This window comes from Leiobunum rupestre, chromosome 6 (assembly GCF_980474605.1).
Source record: "Leiobunum rupestre chromosome 6, qqLeiRupe1.1.hap1, whole genome shotgun sequence".
In the NCBI taxonomy this organism is placed as follows: domain Eukaryota; kingdom Metazoa; phylum Arthropoda; class Arachnida; order Opiliones; family Sclerosomatidae; genus Leiobunum; species Leiobunum rupestre.
Genome location: NC_143389.1, coordinates 21010237 through 21034535, shown reverse-complemented (window position 1 = coordinate 21034535; position 24299 = coordinate 21010237). Strand labels below are relative to the sequence as shown.

The 24299-nt window shown below is 34.2% G+C and overlaps 2 protein-coding genes and 1 long non-coding RNA gene across 5 annotated transcripts; all 3 read right to left on the bottom strand.

Moving 5' to 3' along the window:
• Positions 1–206: 206 nt before the first annotated feature.
• Positions 207–24299, bottom strand: LOC149940275 (core histone macro-H2A.1-like). Of its 3 annotated transcripts, XM_090177198.1 has the most exons (10): positions 24218–24299; positions 23900–24138; positions 20465–20571; positions 10222–10476; positions 8308–8400; positions 5075–5165; positions 4144–4233; positions 2937–3111; positions 1641–1814; positions 207–1253 (listed from the first exon to the last, which is right to left on the bottom strand). In XM_090177198.1, exons 2-9 carry the CDS (start codon positions 24069–24071, stop codon positions 1652–1654), a joined length of 1146 nt encoding a protein of 381 aa, XP_090033324.1. In that variant the 5' UTR covers positions 24072–24138; positions 24218–24299; the 3' UTR covers positions 207–1253; positions 1641–1651. The 3 variants fall into 3 exon arrangements, with proteins under 3 accessions (XP_090033324.1, XP_090033323.1, XP_090033325.1); XM_090177197.1 differs by having other exon boundaries at positions 23900–24261; XM_090177199.1 differs by lacking the exon at positions 2937–3111 and adding an exon at positions 2617–2791 and having other exon boundaries at positions 23900–24261.
• On the bottom strand, positions 14520–16214 carry LOC149940277 (uncharacterized). Its single transcript, XR_016481128.1, has 3 exons — positions 15990–16214; positions 14948–15176; positions 14520–14887 (listed from the first exon to the last, which is right to left on the bottom strand). It is a non-coding gene; the product is annotated as an uncharacterized LOC149940277 (long non-coding RNA).
• On the bottom strand, positions 16304–18802 carry LOC149940276 (uncharacterized). The gene is made up of 5 exons (XM_090177200.1): positions 18647–18802; positions 18361–18589; positions 18106–18303; positions 17992–18022; positions 16304–16552 (listed from the first exon to the last, which is right to left on the bottom strand). Exons 1-3 carry the CDS (start codon positions 18788–18790, stop codon positions 18149–18151), a joined length of 528 nt encoding a protein of 175 aa, XP_090033326.1. The 5' UTR covers positions 18791–18802; the 3' UTR covers positions 16304–16552; positions 17992–18022; positions 18106–18148.

Sequence of the window (24299 nt, the reverse complement as noted above, 5' to 3'; positions counted from 1 at the left end):
TACCCCATACTATCTAACTCTGCCTAAGTTTTCCAAATTTTCCTCTTGCGTACATAACAAGTTATATTTTTTGAAATAATAAAACCAAATAGTTTTATTGCAAATTTTGAACAATATATTAAAACATATCCACAATAATTTGCAAAATAGGCTACTTTTTCTATGCAAATTGTTATACTGATACATTTTTATTAGGTTGTGCAAATACCATTTTTTTGGGACAGAATCTTATGTAAAATTCTTTTAAGCACTTCAAATACCAAAGCGAATATTGAAATCGTTGAATTTGTATAGTTATTTTAAGGGAAAACTATTGACCAGTTTACTGATCAAATACCAAATATGTTAAATATCGATTAACTTTTCGTATTTGTTTAATAATTACATGAAAATAAAAAAAGGATTTATTTCAGTCACTTGACTCGCGTTATAATCAAATCAAATTCTTAATATCATAACCATGGAATAAAAAAACTATACCAATGACTTGCCAATAACTAAATAATTGATTTTATCAAGGCGTAAGAAAATGTTACCATTTCAAAATTCTACAAACAGCTGATAATGTTACGAGCAACAATGGATATTCTAGTACAAGGTGGAAACATTTTTATTAAGCTATTTCTCGTGACATTAAGAGCGTCATTTTCATTTATAAAAAGAACTATTCAGTAAATATTTCAAAGTAGCGATAGGTTGGTTAACTGCAGATTATGGTTCATAAGGATAATCAAGTATTTAATTAGGTACAGAAAACCTCATGAGGTTACAGAATTACCTAGGTCATACTCCGTTATTTGACTAGTTTACGACTATTTGATAATGATATACTTTATAACCCCCTTTCAAATATTAAACTATTTGATCAGGAAAATCAAATATTTACAAATTTTTTAAGCTAGATTCTATTTGACGAATCAAATATTCAATTTGATATTTGGTTGAATTATTCGTTGTCACCAAATATTTTGCACACACCTAATTTTTATTTACTTATCTTACAAAATCACATCAATGATTGATATATATATAAATAGAGAAAAAATCACAAATATATTGCAGTTTTTCAATATGCAATTTACACCAACTGTGAAAATCCATTTAACCAAAAAAATTTAATTGATGAAATATGTGAAAGTTTAATAATTGTCTATTGGCAGTGTACTCGCTATATGATGAGAGATGAAATTTCATGTAAAAATTTTTTCATTTATACATCTGTATAATATTTATATCCTTTTATCTCCTACAATCTAAAATTAAAAACATTTAACATTTAATTAAGCACTGGGATTCAAACCACACAAAAACTATTTTTGATAACTAAAGGGCCACACTATTTTAATTTTACTAGTTACACTAGTAGTAAAAACTAGCAGTTAAAAACTACTTTAAAGGTACAAACACTATATAAATCATTTCAAGAACCTCCATGCAAATAAATTAAATATCCTGCTATGGTCAGTGCTTGAAATGGCACGAAAGCCGAACCGTTTAATAAAAGTTTTTCCTCAAATCATTCTGGTTCATAAAGATTATTCTTTACTGAACAGCTCCCGTTTTTCAAAATAATCCGACGCTTTGAAAGGAAGTCCATTTCAAGCACTGGCTATGGTGTTTAATAACTATGATTGTCTTACCTGAATGTTTATTAAGAATCTAATTTTGCTAGTTCACTTGTGTAAGCCCCAATATTTTCCATATCATAGAGAACAAAATATATCTGTTTCAAGGAACTAGACATCACATTTACAAAATAATTTGATATCGCTTTTAATATTATTTGCGCTGCTTGTTGCTTCGGAAATCCAGCACTAAAAAAAAAAAATTATACGTAATTTAAAAAAAAAAGAAAACCAGCAGAAGAGAAATTTGAGAAGGGTTGTTAAGTTCTTACAAAATGCAACCCTTTGAACATGATTTAACATTAATAACAATCAAACTCAAGTCTACACGAACCTACAGCCAGAAATGCAAACTTAAAATATTTATCTTTCTTAGATGATGCAGTTGCTATTCATAAAATCAATTCAATTCTATTGACTTTCATTGTAATACGTAACTACGTAAAATGCGTTTAACAGTTTATAATTACAATTATACTTGTACAATAAAAACCACTCAAAAGTAATTCCAGACACACTGCTTGAGCTGTAATTCAAAGTAATAATCGTTCTACTTTCTAATCAATGAGAAGATAAATTAGAGGGAAATAGTCTTACTGTATGACTGTTGAAATTGTTTGTTAACCTTATAGAAGTTATAAAATAATATTTAATAAGAAATTGAACAGCAGTTAAAAAAATAAAGAATATAAATTAAATAATGTGAAAATAATTATAAAGTATATAGTAGTTTTGCGAGGGGTTGATCACTATGTGTAATCGGTGTACAAGCCTGTAGCTTTGACTGTACTAAATAGAATACGCATACAGAAGTGGTTATCCCCTTGAGTTTTAGCATCAATATTTTAAGCATTGAATTTTACCGGACTATAATATGGTTTTGTCTAACAGACTTAATTTAATAAGTGTAACTCACTGCCACATGAAATTTTATTCAATTATTAAATTTAAATTATTATTTATACTTAAATAAGTATAGCGTATATATTACCGGCCACTGCCAATAGCTGGCAAAGCTATGGATTTAAGATTTTCTTTATCAGCCAGAAGAAGGCAGTTTCTAACAGTAAGAGCCAAACGATCTTCAAAGTTGGATTCTCTTATAGTAGGTCCATTGCAATGAATGATTAACTTTGCAGCTATGTTGAAGGCTTTACATACGGCCGCTATGGACAGTTGACATGCGTAGAAACACAATTACGTTGAATGAATTCCAGGCACAAATTAAAAGTTCCAAGGATGGAAACAAAACCGAACGGACACCAAAAAGAAAATAAAATAAAATTACAATGAATGAAATTTGTAGCTTACTTTCCACTTCCTAAGGATGGTATTGCTATAGACTTTAAATTTTTCTCATCAGCTAAAGAAAAACTGTTTTTAACAGCTTTTTCTAATAAGTCACTTGAATTTGCAATCGTAAAGTTTGGAATGTTACAATGAATAACATATTTTGCCAGAAAATTTTGTCCCATGGAGATAGCCGCTAAAAATTAATAAATAATGTAAGTCAAATGTATAAATGTTAAAATCAAAGTTTAAGTGTCACAAAATTTGTTACACTGAAAAGAATGGATTTTAAATGTGTCCAGAAAATTTTAAAGTTGAATCAAAACAAATTTGGCACGCCATTTATTCATCAAGCTGTCAATGATCTCAAATTAAAACTTAATAAATCCCTCGATTAGCCTGGAATAAATTAGAAACAAGGTCAATTTTTGTAAAATGGTTTATGGTTCTGAAATTAAATGGGCTATGAAATTTTGTAGAAGTAGCCAAAAGTTTGTTTTATTGAATTCACTTTTAAATTGTCAAAATTGTGTATTTCAGTGAAAATTTGTCTTAATATCATTGAACCCACAGTATTTTTCTATTCACTGCTAAGTGAGTAGGTAAACTATTATGATAATTGCACATGGTTATTCAAAATTTAAAAATGATTGGTAAATATTTACTATTTTGGAGAGGAGGGGAAGGAAATTAACCCATGGTTGTTCTCTATAGAGCCGCGCCTAGAAAGTTACTTAGTTTCTTAAGCTAGAAAGATAAATTTGGTTTTAAGGGAAAAACAAATCAACTGTAACCGTATTTTTCAAATTCCCACGCTTTTCCAATTAGAAAAAGGTCAGGGATGTGCTAATAAGGCAAAACCAAGAGTGTATGTTTTTATACTTTAAGACAATTACTATGTTGAGACGTATTTAGCACTGCTCCCAATTCCCGTGCAAATAGTAAGCCTTTTCCCCCTGAAAAAATTAAATCAGCCCAGAATCTCATTGCTTGAATAAAACTGACGTCTTCCAACTTGATTGGCATACATATGACATTCCTAGCCCCCTCTAGTTTCAGGGAAAATTCAACAATGATGCCCATCACGTTCTTCCTAAATATCAATACATACATTTTTAGTTCAGTTTTTAAATTTGTTCCTAAAAGATCTCCAACAATACATTTCTTTTCCTAAAAACTCTATAGATCCATTATAGTTTTAAAATTTACTAATGTTTAGTTAACATACCACTAGAAACATCCAGTGCTCCATTTGAAGCAAATAAATCTTTAACTTCTTGCTGGAAATCTTTTCCTCCAGCTTTCTCCAATGCTTGACCTTAATATTAAAATACAATTTTCTTATCACAAAAAAGATGCTACAGTTGTTTTTTCAACATCACACTGATTTAATGCAGTTTTTGAAATACTTCATTAAAAAATTTACAATATTTTTCAAAACAATTGGGTTTTGTTCATTTCCAATTATTTTTAAGTTTTTACAACCATTCCTAAAACCCTTAACTTTCCTACGAAATGTTTCGGCAAAGCTTAATTTAAAAAATGTTTCATACACATTTTAAGAAAAATTTATGCCAAAAAAGATTACCACTCTGGTTTTTAGGGTATTGCTAATTATGGTCTAGAATACTGTAGGTTAGCTGAAACTTTTTTTTCATTAAGGGTTATATACGAAGTGTTTAAACAAAGCACATGTGATGAACGCTCATTTTAAGGTTGACTTTGACTGCATCAAGAACATAACTTCACTGGTTCTTGGCTTCTGTGGCCAGCACAATACCGTTGGAAAATCTCAAAAATGAAATGAATATCCAAGTTAGAAGTATTTTGGAGATGCTGCAGTGAACTTAAACCATACTTAATACTAGCATTATGTTTTTACATTTATTTTGAAAAGTATAGGATTTCCTCTTCTACCCAATGACTATTGAAAATTGTAACTGATTTTTCTTAAAATAGTTTCAAGCCATAGAAAGTTTGAGCTACACTCAATCCTTGTGAAACCCACTGAATGAGATATTTTTTGTTACTTTTTACTGGTTTAAACCACTTTTAATCAGTTTTGGTCAACCCTTATAGAAACATTAATTACTAATTTGTCATATTCTCATTAAGTACCATTACTATCCCTCAGAAAACTATTAAGAGTTAATACATACCAACTTCACCTCCAAGATAAAAAGAAGCATTGGTGGGATTTACAATTGCATCAGCAGCAACATTCACAATATCTCCCTGTATAACTGTCAACTACAAAAGATAAAACATTACATTCGTACCAATTTGAAAAAACCTTTCAGCAGTCCCAGTAAAAACTTTTAAGTACAGGATGTCCCAAGTTTCCTGATTATCTGGCCCTATATCACTTACAGTATTTTGTGGCTAAATGGCATAAGAAATGTGACAATTGAAGCTCTAGCTTAAACTAAATTTCAGTCCAACTCAGTGGCATAGCGAGGGGAGGGCAGGTGGGGCATCCACCCCGGGCGCCATTCATTAGGGGGCGCCATTCATTAGGGGGCGCCAAAAAACGTTTTACAACCTTTTTGTCAACGAACAAAGTGGAATTTTATATATTTTTAAAGCAAAAGGGCACCATTTCAGAGATTTGCCCATGGCGCCACAAACCCTCGCTACGCAACTCGTCCAACTCCAATAATAATATTCCACAACAAATTTTGAACTTAAGAGTCTCCTTAAGTCGACTTATTTTCATCTAAAGACATTTAGGTTCAAATCAATGTCATATAAAACAACTAAATGCCATATTTAATGGTGTAGGATATGCAGTTAGCCTAATAATCTAAGATTTCCAAATAGAAAAAGGATTTCTGAAATTAAGTCACTATTATGTTTCTACAATCAAGGTTTAAGTACTGACAAAAAGATAAATGGAGTCCAGAAAAGGAATAGGTTTGAGAGGAAACTTAAGTCGATTCTAATTTTTTTAACACCAATATGTTTAGTAAAATGGAATGAAACTTTCAATCAAGTTTACAACAGCACAGCAGCGGCGATCGGAAAATATTTATGTAGGGGCACGGTCAATTATTTTTTCATCCAAAAATTCTTATACTTAAAACTAGAGCAAGAAAATGTACAGCTCTAAATTTTTATTACTATATATATTTTTTTAAAGTATTCTTTCTAATATCTCATCCATCAATGAATACGTTGATAATAAAAGTTAAGTCGATTCTTTAGAAAAATATCTGTGTACATGGCTAGATAATTAAGCCCTTCTTGGCAACATACTTAACGAACGTATTTTAGGTAAAATAGGGTACACGACGGGTCAATTTTCTGTTTGGACGAATCTATCGAAATCAGTTTTACGGTTATATCATCTTAATGCTACTCACATCGGCAATCTCAAAATAACTTCTGTAAAAAGACTGAATTCGGACCCAAGTAAAGACAGTGGGATTATAAATTTTTCCCTGATTGCTAGTTTTCCTCAATTTTATTTCTGCCCTTGTTTCTTTTCCCTGTAGGGGCTCGAGCCCCAGAGCCCCCACGGAATCGCCGTCACTGCTACAGCAACCAAAGTGGTCCAACTAAATTGGACGTTTACCTTTTAAGGCTATATACAGGGTGTTAACTGAAAAATGGACCAGGGCGAATATCTCAAAATGTGTTTTAGCTACGATTTTGAAATTTTAGGTTTTTATAGAGCACTCAGGGGGTCAACCAACTATGAAAATTTCAATGACCTTGAGCCATGTCTTCAAGGTCATTCGAAAATTAACTTGAGAACCGTAAGAGTTACGAAGTTGGTTCCAATTAGAAAGTTGTTCCCCGTCACATTTTATGGTTAACTATCTTTGACTCGATCTGATTTGCGAAATAGGAAGTCGAGAAATGATAACGTGTAGAAGACGAGTTTTGGGAGCGGAAATTTTCAAATTGAAGACCCTCAACCACGATGAGGTTGTCTAACAAATTCCAGTACTCTAACAAGAGTACCTTTAAAGGTATCAGTTGAACATCGTCTTTAACACGTTATCAACTTAACGGCCTTCTTGATTTTGGCCTAACATTGCTCAACTTCCTATTTCGCAAATCAGACCGAGTCAAAGCTAGTTAACCATAAAATATGACGGGGAGCAACTTTCGAATTGGAACTAACTTGGTAGCTCTTACGGTTCCCAAGTTAATTTTCGAATGACCTTGAAGACATGGTTCAAGGTCATTGACATTTTCATAGTTGGTTGACCCCCTGAGCACTCTATAACAACCTAAAATTTCAAAATCGTAGCTAAAACACATTGAGATATTCGCCCTGGTCCATTTTTTAGGTAACACCCTGTATAAGCCACAGCCTTTACTGATATAGAAAATTTAATAGAACTTAGACTAGCTGGTAGCCGTTTTGATATTTAACAAAATGAAGTAGCTTTAAAGGTCTCTTCCTCTAGGTTAAGGGGTTGGGAGCAACTAAAATTGAAATGCTGTTGCTGATCTTCGGAATATTTTAAAAGTTTTTCCTTATAATAATACAATTTTAGTAATACTATTAAGTCTTAAATTTATTTATGAACAGTATTTGAAGAGTTCACTATTGCAGACTAGCTATAAATGACCAATAATAAATAGCCTGAAACAGTGCTTAAAATGGACCGGAACGTCGTTCCTTTTCATAAGTTTTTCTTCATATTGTTCTGGTTCGTAAAAATTATTTTATAATGCACAGCTCCTGTTTTTCAGAATAATCGGAAGCTTTGAAAAGAAACACGTTCTGGTTCATGAATAAGTGCATTTCGAGCACTGGCCTGAAAAAGGAATACAGTTGATGTTGTAAACTTGATTTTGCTATATTTAATAGATGGTAAAATCAATGGGGTAGTTTTTTTAACTTTCACTGCCACTTTCAAATTAAAATTAAAAAAAACTTTATTTTTTCAAGCATTTTACTTTAAAACTGGACACTAGATATGGATTGGTTGGTGCAAAGACCAATTTCTGACTGTCATAGAGTAGCAAATAACTAATTCATAATTAGTCGTGGAGTACGTGGCGCCATCTAAGTAAACTGACCATTATACTTCGCAAATAAAAGCTTGACAAAATGGTTGTTTAGCTGTAAATTTACCTATAACTGGGAATTTGTTAAAAAAAAATATAAATTTAGTCGAATCAAAATAGACGTAAAAAACGGTTGAAATGACTTCAGTGACCAATGAAGTCCCGAAGCAGTGAGGCTGGCAGCCATGCTGTCACAAAATGTTCCCCTTCTTTCCTACCCCCAAATAACTTCAGAGGCTCGAAAGCCATTTATTATTTTACAGTCTCAAATTATTTTACCACCTACAAGAATTTTAACACATTAACCTTGATTATGTCTAGGAGTATAATTTTTTAAATTATTAAGTTAAAAGTAATAAAACCATACCTTTTGGCCAAGGAATAGCTTTTTCTCGGAGAGAACAGTGATACCGCTAACTGCTGAAGATACCGCATTTGTTGCAGCTTCTTTAATTGGCTGCTATAAATAAAATTAATTTATCTTAAAGGTCATTCCATGACAAATCAACCAGAGGTGTCCACCCTACCGTCTTAGATTTCACTAAAATTTAATTGGTTTAAAGGGTAATTTTGGGCCAAAAAGGCGATTTCCAAATTTATTTAAGGAACTTTAAACGGTTTTGGAGATATTTGATACCAAATTTGGCCAAAAATGTAAAAAAGTGACCATGGCCTCTAAAGCCAAAAATTCATCTCTCTTGATATAAAAGTCTGATTGCAACCGAAACAAAGTTATTATAAAGACATTTTTGCGTTCTTTTCAAATAAAAATCTAGAAGATTCTACATTGAACCGTTATTTATGAAAATTCAGATTAAATCATTTGACCTTTACTTGTTACTCAATTTTTAAAAATATTTTAATACATTTTTTCAAATTTCCCAACCGTGATTTATCAGCTACGCTAATACCAAAGGCACCGCCTTAGGCCTAAGTAATCAAGCGACTTTTAAGGCCATTAATTCAGGTGGCCGGGTTACAACGCATATTATTATTATTATTATTATTATTATTATTAGAAGGGTGGTGACAAGCCCTGCATGTCACGCAAGCCAACAGATCCCTACACTAACTATTACGGTTAACCTCTACAAGTTTTTATGGAAGGGGAAAACCAATAAACCAGTGGGGAGAGAACTTGCAATTTTAATATATAATGTTGAAACCCCAATATATTGATTTTAGTTTTTGAGAAAAAAATGATTTTCTACAACACCAATTGACCAAGTAAATGCCGCAGCTCTTTCGTCAATGAAAGATATGAAAACCTTCAGGGCAATGAGTCTCGAATTACCACATGTCTTTGGTGAAATATCTACTGGTGATTTTGTATCATGTTTATGAAAACCATTACGCTATAGCAGTAGTTGAGAAACTTTCGCATGAATTCGGCGATATAAAGGTATCCTGCATATGTCAAAATGGTCATTTGGATTATTATTCCCAGCCTTTAATTAAGGATCAATTCTGAGTACCATCTGACAATATGTTGTGCAAAATTGAACGCAGTTTTAGATAACTAGGCTAAGGTAAAAGTATACTACTAGCAAAGAATACCAAAAAAATTAAAATTTCAATGAAAGCAAATAATAATTAAACACTATTAAAAAAAGGGCTCTTGTGTTTGAAAAAATGTGAGGTATTTACTTGGTTGATAGGTGGTGTAGAAAATAATTTTTTTTCTCAAAAACTTAAAATAATATATTGGGGTTTCAACATTATCTATTGGGAATTCGAAAAAATTTATTAAAATATTTTTAAAAATTGAGTAACAAGTAAAGGTCAAAGGTCAAATGATTCAATCTGAATTTTCATAAATAATGGTTCAATTTAGAATGTTCTGGATTTTTATTGGAAAAGAAAGTAAAAATGTCTATATAATAAGTTTGTTTTGGTTAAAATTGGACTTTTATATCAAAAGATATGAAGTTTTGACTTTAGATGCCATGGTCACTTTCCCATTTTTGGCCAAATTTGGTATCAAATATCTCCAAAACCGTTTGTAGTTCATTAAAAATAATATGTAAATCGGCTTTTTGGTCCAAAATTACCCTAAAAACCGAATTTTAGCGAAATCTAAGACCCGTTGGACAAATTGAAAAAAAAAAAAAAAAGGCTGATTTGTCATGGAATGACCCTTAACACACTTAACAACAGTGTTTCTAAGTGAAAAAATCAAGATGGAAAATAGAGGAAGACACCAGCCTGAAGAATAACGAATATCTTTACTAAAAAAAGTTAAAAGGTACTGTTTTCATAAGAGTCAGATGTAAATAATTACCTTTTTCGGCGTTTTTGCTACAGTCTTTGATACAGGGGTTTTCTTAATAGGTGGAAGTATAGGATTTTTTTTTCCAGGAGACACTGGAGGTAACAATTTGGTCTTTTTCGCTACTGGCAAGCCAGAACTAGATGCTCCTTGTGAAGAATGAGCAGGGGATGGCATGACAAATCTACTCCCTTTCTTTTTAGCAAGAAGCTCTGGGTGAATCTTTGGCAGGACTCCCCCTGAAGCAATAGTTACACCCCGTAAAAGCTAGTTAAAAATAAAAGAAAATTAAAAAATGTATTAGACTCATAACACAGGAAAACATGTCTTTCACAAATAGATCGAGCCACAACACTATTTAAACTCCAGTGAAATGTTACAGAGGGTGCCCCAAGCTACATATTGCAGAAGGGTATGTACATCAAGTGATGCACAATGAACCTTTCAACGAAGAGCTTGGATTACTCACCCCACTCAATACAACCAAGAAAACATAGAAAGACACACTTGGAATGCCCATCGCAGCCAAAGCTGTTCAAACTATAGGCACACATGCAGGGCGGGGCCTAGCTCCATTGACGTCGCTGTCTTTAACGTCACTAACGGAAGTTCTAAAAGTCGTCCGCTTAAGAAAACAAGGCTTAAGGTAGACGCGGAAAATGGCAGAGAAAGGAAGTCAGTGAAAAAATATTAATACCAATTGATATAAATCTTTTAGATGAAAAACTAATTTTAAAATTAGTGAAATGAGTTTGAAAACTAGACAATTTTTAGAAAAATATTAAGGGTGTGAGAGTCCTGTTTTTTGAAATTCGAGTCGAGTCTCGAGTCTTAGAAACTTGGACTCGCGAGTCCTCGAGTCCAAATATTAAGGACTTGATCGAGTCCTAGAGTCCTAAAGAATTAGGTTTAAAGCTTTAGAGTCCAATACGAGTCCAGAATGTTTTTAACGAGTCCAATTCGAGTCGTAATTTTTATCGAGTTCAATTTGAGTCCTAAGTTATCGTGGCCAATTCGTCTGAAATTTATTTGCCGCTGTTTAAATAATCTTGCCCAATAATAATGGACTCGCCGAGTAATATTAGACACGCCGGGTAATTTTCAAATTATCTATTTACTCGAGTCCGCTTCGAGTAATTATGTACCCTTTTCGTGGGAATCGGGTACCCGTGCGAGTAATAAAATTACGTATTCCGAGTCCGAGTATTCTGACTCGGACTCGATAACGAGTACTCGCAATTTTCGAGTACTCGCACACCACTAAAAAATATGATAAACATATACTTAAAGATAACGAAGAAGTGTTTGTTGGTTCTCAAAAACATTGGGTGAAGTGTAGTACAGCGGCCTCATCGAATTTGATATTAATTTTAGTTGCGCCTGATAGACCTTGTCACGTAGATGTCGAGGGTATTTTTTATTTTGGCCGCAAATGATTATTTAATTGTTTAACTTAATTTTTTTAATTTTAAAAATTTCTCATTTTCATTGAATTTTATAATAATTTTGGTTGCGCCTGATAGACATTGTGGCGTAGATGTCGAGGGTAATTTTTATTTTGGCCGCAAATGATTATTTAATTGTTTAACTTAATTTTTTTAATTTTAAAAATTTCACATTTTCATTGAATTTTATATTAATTTTGGTTGCGCCTGATAGACCTTATCACGTAGACGCCGAGAGTAATTTTTATTTTGGCCGCAAATGATTATTTAATTTTTTAATGTAATTTTAAATTTCTAATTTTTGGGTATTTGCACGTGTTTTGTTGTACTTATTTCCGTCGTGTGTTCGCCGGCAACACAGTTTCGGTGTCCTAATGAATTCCACGTGATATTCCCTTTTTGTATAAAATCAATTACAGTTTTTGTTCATTTTCTCGGTGTTTTCTATTATTGGGCCACTTTGTTTCTGATTGAGATTAAAATTATATACTTGATGCGTAAGGCTTGGTACTGTCCTCTAGGTCGCGTTATAGATGGCCCATCGCTTTTTTTAGTATGGGGTTGGGGAGGCGCTGCGCGCCCCCAGCGCTTGAGCGAAGCGAGTGCGCGGCGCCGTCAGGCGCCAATACGGGGAGTTTAGTAACGTCTTTTACGTGTTTTGGAAGTAATTATCTTCGTCGGGTTGTCGCCTACACCACGGCTTGTTACTGTTTGTTTAGGTTTCCACTCTACTAACTTTTTAACATTAAGTTAATTAATTTAATTATCATTTTCGACCCAAAAACCAAAGTTTCGTAATCAACGCGTCAAGTGCTACATTCTCCGCCACCCAAAAATACAAAAACACGGTAATTTCCTACAATTAGTACATTTTTAACATTAAGTTAATTAATTTAATTATCATTTGCGGCCCAAAAAAATTAGTTTCGTAATCTACGCGTCAAGTGCTACATTCTCCGCCACCCAAAAATTCAAAAACATGGTAATTCCCTAAAATTAGTACATTTTTAACATTAAGTTAATTAATTTAATTATCATTTGCGGCCCCAAAAAAAATTAGTTTCGTAATCTACGCGTCAAGTGCTACATTCTCCACCAAAAAAAAACACGAAATTACATGAGGCCGCTGTAGTGCAATTTTGCCAAAACATTCAGTGGTAGGCTTAAAAGTCATGGAATTTTGGGATGAAACTGAAGGAACGGATTTTAAATTATTAGTTAGGCTTTTGTGGGAAAAATGCAGGAAACTTTTTAAACTTTACTATAGCGCCGGCCCTGTCTGTCGTTACCTGGGGTCTGAAATTCCTATAGGAATGCAAGCGTTCTCAGGCCCTGGCCCACCCCCAAATTATTTTACTCAAAAACTTGTATTTTTTCAAATAGTCAAAAAAATTTAGTAAGGCACCTGGGGGAGCGGGGGCCCGGGTTACTTTTGCCCTGCTAACCCCACCCCCCTAACGCCGGCTCTGACGACAGACTTCATGATTGTCTACAACGAAGAAGGAATTTATGCTTTGGAAGGAGCCTTAAAATTGGTCAAATTTCTATCATCAAGTAAGATACATTTTTCTTGTGTAGATTACAGGAATGGTCCATTTTATAAATTGTTTTGCTTTTAGTTGTTCAAGTTAATAGTCTAAATGCTACAGAAAAGGTGGAGTGCATTAATTGCAACTTATCTTTGGTTTTACAATCATCAGGCACTTGTATGTCATTGTCCTCATAAATAAGAATAAGTTGAAATATATTTAGACTAAATGCTATAATGTATTTGACATTTACTTTTAGAAATAATTAATTTCAGAGATGCTATTGCTCATATTCTCTGTCAAGAATATCTGACTGAGTTTGATCGGAAGAGTGAATTTCTACCACCTTGCCTCAAAGAATTGGATGGTGGTGGTTTAAACCTCAATTCAGAAAATTTCTTTGGAAATTTGACTTAAAAATCAAAGAAAGTTTTAACAAGGAATATTTTACCATTGAGTATTATCAAAAAGCAATAACTTAAGTGGCCTAAGGTGGAGTATATGTTTTTTAGGAAACGTGTCCAAACCTAAAGGCTGACCAAGAGCTTGTTATGCAATTGACAGCTGAAATATTCATGCTGATAGATAAGCATGACTTTGTTAATTTATTCGCAGTTGAGCTTATCTCAAAAATGTGCCATGCCAGGTATTGGGATTTCATTAGTTCCAAATTTAAAGACAGTGTGGAGTATAATATAGGAAAAGGTGGTTCAATGTTGATAGACGATTTGAAAAAAGTTTCAAAAAACTAAAAGAAAAGGAATTCTAGTCGTCCTTCTTTAGACTTAGTTATTCAGATATTCAGTAAAGAAAAACCTAGTCAGGAAATTGAATCTCATATTATAGTTCCTAGTCCTCATCCGAAAGTTCCAAGTCAAAGCAGTAATATGTGTAGTGAGATTTTATGCAATGTGATAAGCAATGTTCCTTCAGAAACCTTTCACCTTGCCAAAAATTCATTTAAAGGTTCCAATAAATCTAGTCAGATTTTCTACAATTTGGTACAAGAAACAATAGAGTTTGTCATTAACAATTATATCGGAGAAGAGTCTGAAAACCCTAGTCAGTCAGAATCTTCATCCAAAAAAGCTAGCAAGATTCAAACCAAAAAAGTCTCCCCCGAGAGAAAAGCTTTCATGAATATTAAGAACACATTCGCTTGTCCAGAAACACCACTAATAACAAGTGATAAGAAAAGAAGCTATAGAAAAAAAAACAGCTCCAAGGAAATTAGTTTTGTAAATTATTTATTCAAAACTTAACTTTGTTAATTTTGCAAATTTTCAATGAAAGTTGGGCTTAGCTAACCAATTGAAAGGTTTCAATCTGCTTTAATTCATTCAAATCAATTCCAGGTTTGATTACTTCTTCTTAGTTCGGTTGCCGCAATGGCTATTGGGGCTTTTCTATAATCATCCTTGGTAAATTTTTTTCCATGAATGTCATACTTTACTAACAAACTCCTTTGCGCATGACTATAATTTATTCCTGTCAGTTTTCCTGCCGATGTAAAGCCAAGTTGTCCAAATATAGATTCTAGTGCACTCCCATTAACCTTTATAGGTATTATAAATCTTCCTGGGAATTCTGAGATGTCTTTAGCAAATCCATTGAAACCAAAAACCATCACCCTCAATAGGTCCCATGTCTGCCACAATATAAATAGTTTTTGGTCCTTTGATGTGGCGCAAAAATCTGTATTTTCTACATAAATGTGAAAAAAAATTAACTCTTCGATACAACTCAAAATTCCATCTGTTTTACCTAACAACTTATTTATCCAATCCACAAAGAATTTGTAACCTTTCAAAATACTTTCAAAGAAAGGGTCATTTACAGACGTCACATTTTATGTTTTATCCAAAATCACATGCTCAAATATTAGATTGCAGTTGCTCAGATACTGTGGAGTCATAATTTCAGTAGCTCTAGCTTATGGTGGGGTAGTTGATGGATTGGCAATTTGATACAATGCGGAAAGCACTACTTCTTGCTGTAAACATTTAAAACAGAAGACATCAAAGTTGTTATAGGGTTGATGGACATAAGTGTGATCACTTATTATTTCCCCAAATATTATTATAACAAAATAATTGATGAATAGATAATGAAATATGCTTAATTTTACACATTTTGTATATTTTCAATATTAATTTAAATTAAATTTAGTTTTTAAAAATTTTTAGTTGAAAAAATGTTATACTCTTCTACCCAAAAGAAAAGTTCTAACTGACATTTTGGTATTTTGTAGTCTGCTTAACCTTTTACCTGCTACAAAAATTTTGTGTTTTTGCTAATATTTTGAGGTTTTCAAAATTTTATCTGAAAAAAGTAAGCATGTGCGAGTACCCGATTTTAATCGAGTACTCAATCGAAAATTGAGTCTGGTACTCGACTAGATACCCGAAAATTCTTATAAAAAAAACGAAAAAGTTTTGGGTCTAAACTCAGAGCATAGGCTTAGATTTTCGGGTACCTGACAGGCCAATTTTTGCAAAGGCCCTACCCGCGAGTTTTCAGCGGGATATTAAAAAAAACCCGTTACGTTTTATGAATTCCCCTGTAGCAAATTAGAGTCGGGCCGACGTCGGCAAAGGGTACTAACACTAAAGTAGGCCAATCTTTGGATTTAGGGTCGAAATGTCCTAGGGGTAAAAGGGTCGGCCGCCTACGAAACGTCGACTCTTTACCGCCTTTTAATAGACCTAAGCACCAACTCCGAAACGACGTCATCCCGACTTAGAATGTACTGTATCATTATGTCGGCCCTCAAGGGGTCGGAGTGTGCAATAACTGGTGGCTTTACCGGGGAGTCGGGGTCCGGCTCTTGTAACCCGTAAGGGCGGTGGCGCACTGGGAGATGTTAGCTCCGTCCAAAGGGTCCTATCTCCAACCTCCGACTTCGGTCAGGTGTGGGCTGGATACTGGGCTTTGGCCCAGGCTAATGGAGAGGGGCCGGGCAAACTGGCCGCCTCGGCGGATTGGGTTGCCTGCTGTGGGGCTGCGGGCCTCCGTATGAGGGCGCGGCGGACCCATCTCCCGGCCTTTTGGGTCACACCAGGATCTCCGGTGCCAGCTGTGCTCTCTCCAAAGGGCTTGGCTCCCTGCCTTTGTAGGTGGGGTGTCGGCCGGAGTTGCTAGAGCATCCGTTCTCTATCCCACTGCTGTGTGCGAAGTGGCGGGCTGGTCGTCCCATTGTTGCACCTTCTGCTGGGTTGAGCGGCTTGCGTCGAGGGTGCGACCATCAGTAGTGGGGTTCTGCTACCCATGCTGGTTTTGTCACCTGTCCGGGCTTGTGGACGCTGGCGTAGGGCATTCTGATGATAGGCCTCCGCTGGTGTGGTTTCTTGATTTTACCGGTACAGCGGGCTATAAATTCTCAGATTGAATATAAAATCTTTTTAGAAAAAATATAATACAGAAAGGAAGTTATTTTAAAAATATTTCAATTTGTTTTATTAAATAGCCAAAGTTTCACTTTTTTGAGCGATTAATTGGCAAAGCGCGACCTTAAATTGACTCTTTGCGATACAGGGGAATTAATTAAATGTAAGGTCTATTTTAAGTCGGATAATGGTCGGCATACCGACCATAAATAGTCCCAAAAAAGGATTTACGGTTTTAGTGTCGAAAAACGTTCGGACCTTTTTAGTTCGGTATTTGGTCGTCGACTATAAAGCGACTTTTCGACCGTACCCCGACCCTAAAACGACTTCATGTGCTACAGGGGTTTATTTCCAAAAAAAAACCATCTTTTTGGCTCCGCCTTAATCCTCTAATTGGTTGAAGAGTCAGAATAAATTCTTAGGTTCTTCCTGATTGGATATTGTTTTAAAAGCAAGTAAAGGTACAAAATGAAACTGAAATCAAAAGCAAAACCATAACTTTAAGTTCCCTCAACTCCCAGTACTTTTTGGTAGCTTGTTAATCACTAGTCACGAACCATTTGTAGGTGGTTTAATTTTAGTTTGGAAAGTTATGCTCAGTAGTGTAGTATATTTAAAAGCTTTAAATATGGCTCAGTGTTAATTCACCAGTTTTGAAAGTAAACTGTTTTTTCCTAATAAAATTTAGAACTGAATACTCGAACCATAATTTTTAGCTAAGCATAATTATTCAAGTACTCGAAGTTACTCAAGTACCCGAGGTTACTCGAGTACTCTAAACCCCTTTTTTAATCTAAGCCTAAATACTCGAAAACCCGGAAAAATTTAGATACTCGACTCAATACTCGAAAAGCAAAATTTTTAATACCCAATACTTCACCCGAAAACCCAAAATCAATATTCGCACATGCTCAGAAAAAAAGTCTTTCAAAATTTGCAGTGCGGGGTAAGTGTGACCACATGAAGATATTATTTTACAGCTACCAAAAAAATGAAGCTTTATTGGGACACCATATTTATCCGCTATTGCGATTGGTCAAGGATTTCACAAGATCACAATTACCCAACCTCCCTATCTCACTTGCAACGCATTTTAGGAGTAAATGTGACCACACAAAGATATTATTTTAGATCTACGAAAAAAATATAGCTTTATCGGGACACTATTTTTAACCTCTGTAATTTATGCGATTGGTCAAGGATTTCAAGTGATCACAATTACCCCACCCCCATATCACACTTGCCCCCAAAATGGGATGCAAGTGTGATCAGTAAGAGTTAAATTAAATAATTAATATTTATATCACTATTTAATTGATATTATATTTGATTGCGTGGTTGTGTAGGATAAAGTGTCTGTATTAATGGTACCAATTCTAAAGATTCTTACAAAATTAACGAGAGAAAGAAATCAGACAATACCTGCATGATTTTAGCCGGATGCACGTTTAACCTTAAAAGAATAAACCGACTTAGCCCAATTTGTAAATTATCTAAAATTTAAAGACACTTAAAACAATATTATTATTATTATACCTTGTCCAGTTATCCTTATATACGTAACTCTTCAGCAAGTTCTTCACTCTTTTCGCATCGCCATTTCCAGCTCTTTTAACGTCAAAATCATAAACTTCTTCGATAGCAGTCCAACCAAAGGTAATGTTGTTATTTTCAAAAATCTTCGTACCACCTTATATTTTTGGCCATGAGGAGTATTATTGCCATGTTTTTTAGCTAAAAAAATTACGAGTGATTAATTTATAAATTTCAAAGTCATTATAAAACCCTTACCTGGTGTGACGGGCAGATTATAAAATGTATTTTGTGGAATGGCCTGTATCGATCGGCATGGACTGATCGTATGAATCTCAAATAAATCTTCATTTTCTTTACGTCCAAAAGGACCGGAAACATGCATCAAACTCTTGATTAAGCTTAGATTGACACTGGCTCCATCCAATACGTTAAATTTATATGATTCGAAAACTCTTAGAACATCGTACAAACTACAGAGCAAAGCCTGAAAAAAGTTTTAATGTAAGCAAACTGCTATATGGATAAAATACATTAGTTTAACCTCTTTCCTGACTGGTCCACAAGATGTACAAATCAAAAGAGTACGAAATATCTCGAGAATGTAGTTGATAGGTTTTTTCTCAATTTTGTCGTCCTTGAGCAGTTCATAAATATCCTTCAGTTCACTATAATCACCATGAGTCATTGCCAGACCAATCAATTTATTTCTCGAGGAATTCCACATGATTTTGGAGTTTACTCGAGAAGGAATATTAATATTTGATGAAGTTAGATCTAACTTCATCAAATATTAAGATTCCTTCTCCTAGGGGTTCTGGAAAAAATTTACTAGTTTGTTCCGATTTAATTTTTCCATAAAGATCTCGCTGTTCTACTAGGTAATCGTGGTTGATTCCGCTGTCTTGAAGCCGAGCCTGGGTAAAATCTTTTAAAGATCTTTCTTTAACTATTTCAATCATTTCTTTATTCTGGTCATCAGAAAGTGATACAGTCATATTTGCAATTTTTTCTCGGAGGCATGAAACTTCCTTTTACAATAACATACAGCTATGGCAAATGCTCTTGATACGGACATCATGGCTTCTTGGACTTAAAACTGAAAGTTTCACACTAGGTGATACATCTGGTTCACAAGTCTTTTCTTGAGGGATTTTAAGTTCTTCAATTGTTGTATTATGTTTACGTTTCCTTTCATTTTTTTTAATACTTATAACCACCCCATTCATCCAAATTTTGCACTCTCTGCATTTACTTTTGTCAACACTTTGACCAGGATTTATGAGACTAGTGCATCTTGGTGCCTCAAAACGACAAAATGGAATTGTTTTAGGTACTAATGAGGTTAGTGTAGTACCACCAGGATTCAGCTTTATATCTTCCATCGTAAACCCCTCACATATTGTATAATTCCCATAGGATGTTAATTTTTTAATTAGTGATGAAAGTTCTCCCGACAGTTAATAATATTTGAGACTACGCCTATTTCATAACCAATACCGCCAAACTGGCTCCTAAAGTTCAAAACGCAGTAGGTTTCTTTCCACTCTTGTCCTTTCAAGGCGATTACATCGTTAGGCCTTGCACATGTAGGAAAATAAACATGGTCCTTTCTTCTTAAAATATACTCGTATCGGTTGATTTAAACCGTTCTAAGTCGTCAAATGGCTTATAATTAAAGCATTAATCGCAGGTTTAACTAATTCATATAAATTATATTCCCTACAGGAACTTTCTTGAGAAACCAATTCCATTATCCCCTCATTAACTTTTCCCTAGAAATAGTAGATGCCAATTTCCGGAATTGTTTTTTTTTCTTCAAATTTCAATCGAATTACAACAACCAATCAGGCACTTAAATGACATTACGTAATAAACTCACAAGTTTTAGCCATGCCTACGGTGTGTGTCTATTGTTTGCAGCTAGTGTGTTCTATGTTTTCTTGATACAACTTATATCAAGTAATTTATTTGCTCAACACCTTAGCTCCCTTAGCTAAGGATCCTGAATTAAATACCAAATCTGCTGTGATGTATTGAGTGTAAGATGGTGCTACCTCCACCTGCAGAATTTCTAGAACTTTTGAGAGCACTCCCCACAGCAGAAGGAATCAGACGGTGAGCCCAGTAGCAGTGATTACCGCATATTCACTTCATTCATTTATTTGTTATGTGCATTCTTTAAGTAGTAATAATAACTCATTGTTATTTAACCAAAGGTCTTTACTTTAAATGCATATCAAGACATAATAGCTGCTTAGGGGTGATCATTAACTAGCCCTTATAGGCCCTTTCACCTTATCGCAGTATACGTTAAAAACGGATTCAATTCAGCAAATTGTACTACTTTAAATTCACATACTTGATGAAGTTCCTCATCATTTGCAATAGCAAGAAGAATGTGTCTTGGTGTAACACGACATTTCTTATTATCTCTAGCTGCATTTCCAGCCAATTCCAAAATTTCAGCTGTAAATAAAAAAAACAATGAAAAAAAAACAGAATTAGTAATTTTTGGAATATGAAACTGAACACCAGCTTAATTGAAGTGAGAATTAATCTATTTAACTGATTACTTGAACTGTTCAGAAAATGAACTATAACAAGCTGATTACCATACCTGAATTTTAACATTAAAGGGCAATAAGAGAGGAGTGAGGGAAACTAACAAGGAGATGACCCGAGGTGGTTCTCACCGATTTTGTTCAAAGTTGGGGGATTGTTAGACCTAGATGTAACATGAATAAAGCTAAAGGGAAAAGATATGTAGAAAAATTGATTAATCGACGAATAATAACGGAACTTATTGCACCATGAGTTTTATTGATACCAGAAATTTTGCAAAATGGCATCGGATTTTTATGAAAATCTATAGTACTAATTCACTCGGGTAGATTATGTAACATAGAAAATCTCAGAATAATCGGATACAAATTACTGAACTTATCTGACCATGATTTTTATTTAGGGGGGGGGGTGGAGTGGTTATCGCTTTCGCCTCGCAGCAAGAGGAGCCGGGTTCGATCCCAGCTTGTGGCACTGGGTGCAAAACTCGGAACTACTCCTTCTGCGTGGAGTTTGCCAGATCTCTCCCCACTGGCTGAAGGGGTTTCCCCTGCGAGTTCTTCAGTTTCCCTATTCCATAAAAAGTTGTTGAGGTTAACGGTAAAAATTAGTGTAGGGAGCTGTTGGCTCGCGTGGCTTGGATGGCTTGCCACCACCCTCCTACACCTTGTAACCCGGCCACCTGTTTAAAGGCATTATACGTCGCTAGATGACTTGCGCCCAAGGTGGTGCCTTGGGTATTAGCCTAGCTAATGATTACTTTATTTATTTATACCCGCCATTTTCTATCAAAATTTAATAGGCTGTTTATATATTGTTCAGATAATATAATGTTGAAATTTTCAGACTTATTGGCAAAAATATGAGTTATCACAGCTTAAGTTTTACTAATATTTTGAATTATACCCTTAGAATTTGAAATTTTCCCATTTTATTTTACGTTGAATTTTTTTATTTGTAGTTGTCAGAAACATTTTTGGTTGCCATGGCAAAACGGAAGTCCAGCGTAACTTTTCCCTTTAGCTTTTTGAATGTTACATGTAGGTCTAACAATGCCCCAACTTTGAACCAAATCTGTGAGCACCAACTCTGGTTGTCTCCTTATAAATCTGCTCAAACTGCACCGTGACACAAGCGAAATGGGGTTAATGTGGCATCAAATAATTCCAAGAAAGTTCACCTATGACGCTGATGTGCAGTTTAAGCAATTTTCTCCTAGCCACTATTGTTGCCCTTTAAAACTATTAGCAGTGGTGTAAATAGCAGCCCGGCAGGGCCCACAAATATGGGTCTCAAAAGAATCTATACAGAAAGATCCTAGTGATAAGAAGGGGTGGGCCCCAGAAACCTTAGTTACGCGCCACTGATTATAAGTAAAACATTCTGAAGAATTGGCCATCAAATTCAAACTAAACATTTCCTATTATTGTCCTAAAAACTAATAACTCATCAAAAGACTCAAATAATTACTAGACTAATCATACTAATGATATAACATTAAATTTTTAGAAAAAATTTGATTAAATAATTACAGACTTATGATAGATAGTAGTATAGATTTTTCTTAAGCCTTAAATCATTTTCTGGAATTTTTGCCAGTGCTGTTGTTATTTTCATCATAGATTGATTTTACAATTAAAATTTTATTTTCATTTGGCTACCAATTCAGAACAGCTACGAATAATATGAAGTGTGGTTACCAGTAGCGGGATTTGTTTCAAACCTAACCCTTGGAAAACAAACTCTGAAATTATGGAGTTATTAAACATTTCCAATGAATTTCAAAATTTAAAAAATCTTTGGTTCTAATAGGTGCATTAATAAAATCAAGGTCAGTGTTAAACTTGGAGCCTATGCCATTCTCTTTACTGCAAAGGCCAGTGGGGTAGTTCCATGAAAGATTTATGTACTTGTCCACACTAAACATTCAGACTTTGTGCAAAATTTGTATCTAGGGTAAACATTCATACAGCCCTTTTAAGATACAACAAAGCAGATTTTACGAAATTTTAAATTGACTACTATTCTAATCCTCAATGTATAGCTCAGTGTCAAAATTAGGTGGGTGCACACCGTGCAGTCCATCCCTTGCTAAAATTTTGTTAACCGAAAATAATTGAAAGGAGTGGCAAAAAGTTGCAAAACCAAAAGCTGCCTTAACCAGAAAAAAAGCCAAAGGTTTAATTCAATTTGAAGATAAAGATAATAAAAAGTCAATAAAGTTTTGTTGTCTCTATTAAATTGAAAGGTTTGAAATGTTTAGGCTTTTAGCCCTCAAAAACCTACTTTCTTTTCAAATGATTTATCAAAATAAATCATGGTTACAGTTTCTTTCAGGCTGTAAGCACATTTTAGTTATAAGGGCATTTTTAAGTGTAAAAGTGTTTTTTCTTTGCTCTGAAATTTTTGAGAACTCTTGAGACGATGGCCAAAGCTTAATTTTTAATCTGAGCCATGCATTTTTTTGTATCCAAGGGGTAGGGGTGACACCTGCATAAATTTGTTGTGTAAGTACCTAACAAATGAAATTTATTGAAATATACTGACATACAAGTTGTGTTACATTATACCGTAAGACAAAAAGGCTTGAACTTTATTTTAAGGACAATGCGATTAATGCAATTAATAAAATTTATAGTTGCCAAAACAAAAGTAATCAATTGCTGTTCAAATAACCTGGATCAGCACGAACAATTGCCCAAATATGCAAGTGCATAGGGCTTACAGAAGGGAGTTAGATTTCTAGAGATAAAAACCACAAACTAGTTATATATATACAAAACCCCAAAATCTCAATTCCTGGCAGAAATTTGTTTGAAGTTAAATTTGGGTTTCAAAGAAGAGTAGAGTGGGGTGTTGAAACTGCAATATTTTTTCCATAATTTCTGCTAGCCAAAGTTGTGTTTCCCTTTCATTTCTAGTGATATCGAGCACATGTCATAATTGTAAATATAAGATTTAAATTTATCCTAATATGATTTCATCCAAGGGATAGCCAAATTATCAGCATTGAGTTCCCTACTTTCACTACCTTGATAAATTTTTGTATAACATGATGTAGCAAGCTAATTTAATATCACTTTTCAGGATAGAATTGGAAGATCACCAAAGAATGTAAATTATCAGTAAGTCGTCAGCACCTTACGTGAGTATCATTGAAAGCTTCATTGTAGTTGGCTTGAGAATATGGTAATGAACATTCGATACAAACAGCTAAATACTCGGACCTTACCAGTCAGATATTCAATAACAGCAGCAGTATATATAGGGGCACCAGCTCCAATTCTCAAGTGATGCGTGCCAATTTTTAAATAACGGTGCATTCTACCCACAGGAAATAAAACTCCAGCTTTAACAGAGCGAGAAGTAACTTTCCCTCTCTTCTTGCCTCCTCTTGCAGACATCTGTTAATTAATAACACCGCGATGACTAGATAAAAGGTTCACGTAGTAGTTAATTTCACGTCATGAACTATGAAAATAGCCCAAGTTCGAAAGAAATAAAAATAAATTAGGTTCGAATTCTCATTTTAAGCTGTAAAAATTATTACATATTTAAAATAACCCTAGGCTGTAATTTTAGTAACTCTTTCAGTTTTTCTACGCGTCTTTTAGTCCTATTTTATGAAGCAG

Coding starts and splice junctions, on each gene's coding strand:
- LOC149940276 (XM_090177200.1), bottom strand. CDS start 18,790: ATGACTCATGGTGATTATAGTGAACTGAAGGATATTTATGAACTGCTC. Junction 18,590..18,646: donor GTGGACCAGTCAGGAAAGAG/GTTAAACTAATG, acceptor AACTTTTTTCAG/GCTTTGCTCTGTAGTTTGTA. Junction 18,304..18,360: donor TAATCTGCCCGTCACACCAG/GTAAGGGTTTTA, acceptor TAATTTTTTTAG/CTAAAAAACATGGCAATAAT.
- LOC149940275 (XM_090177198.1), bottom strand. CDS start 24,071: ATGTCTGCAAGAGGAGGCAAGAAGAGAGGGAAAGTTACTTCTCGCTCT. Junction 10,477..20,464: donor ATGATGAGGAACTTCATCAA/GTATGTGAATTT, acceptor ATTTTTAACTAG/CTTTTACGGGGTGTAACTAT. Junction 3,112..4,143: donor AGCACTGGATGTTTCTAGTG/GTATGTTAACTA, acceptor ATTAATTTTTAG/CGGCTATCTCCATGGGACAA.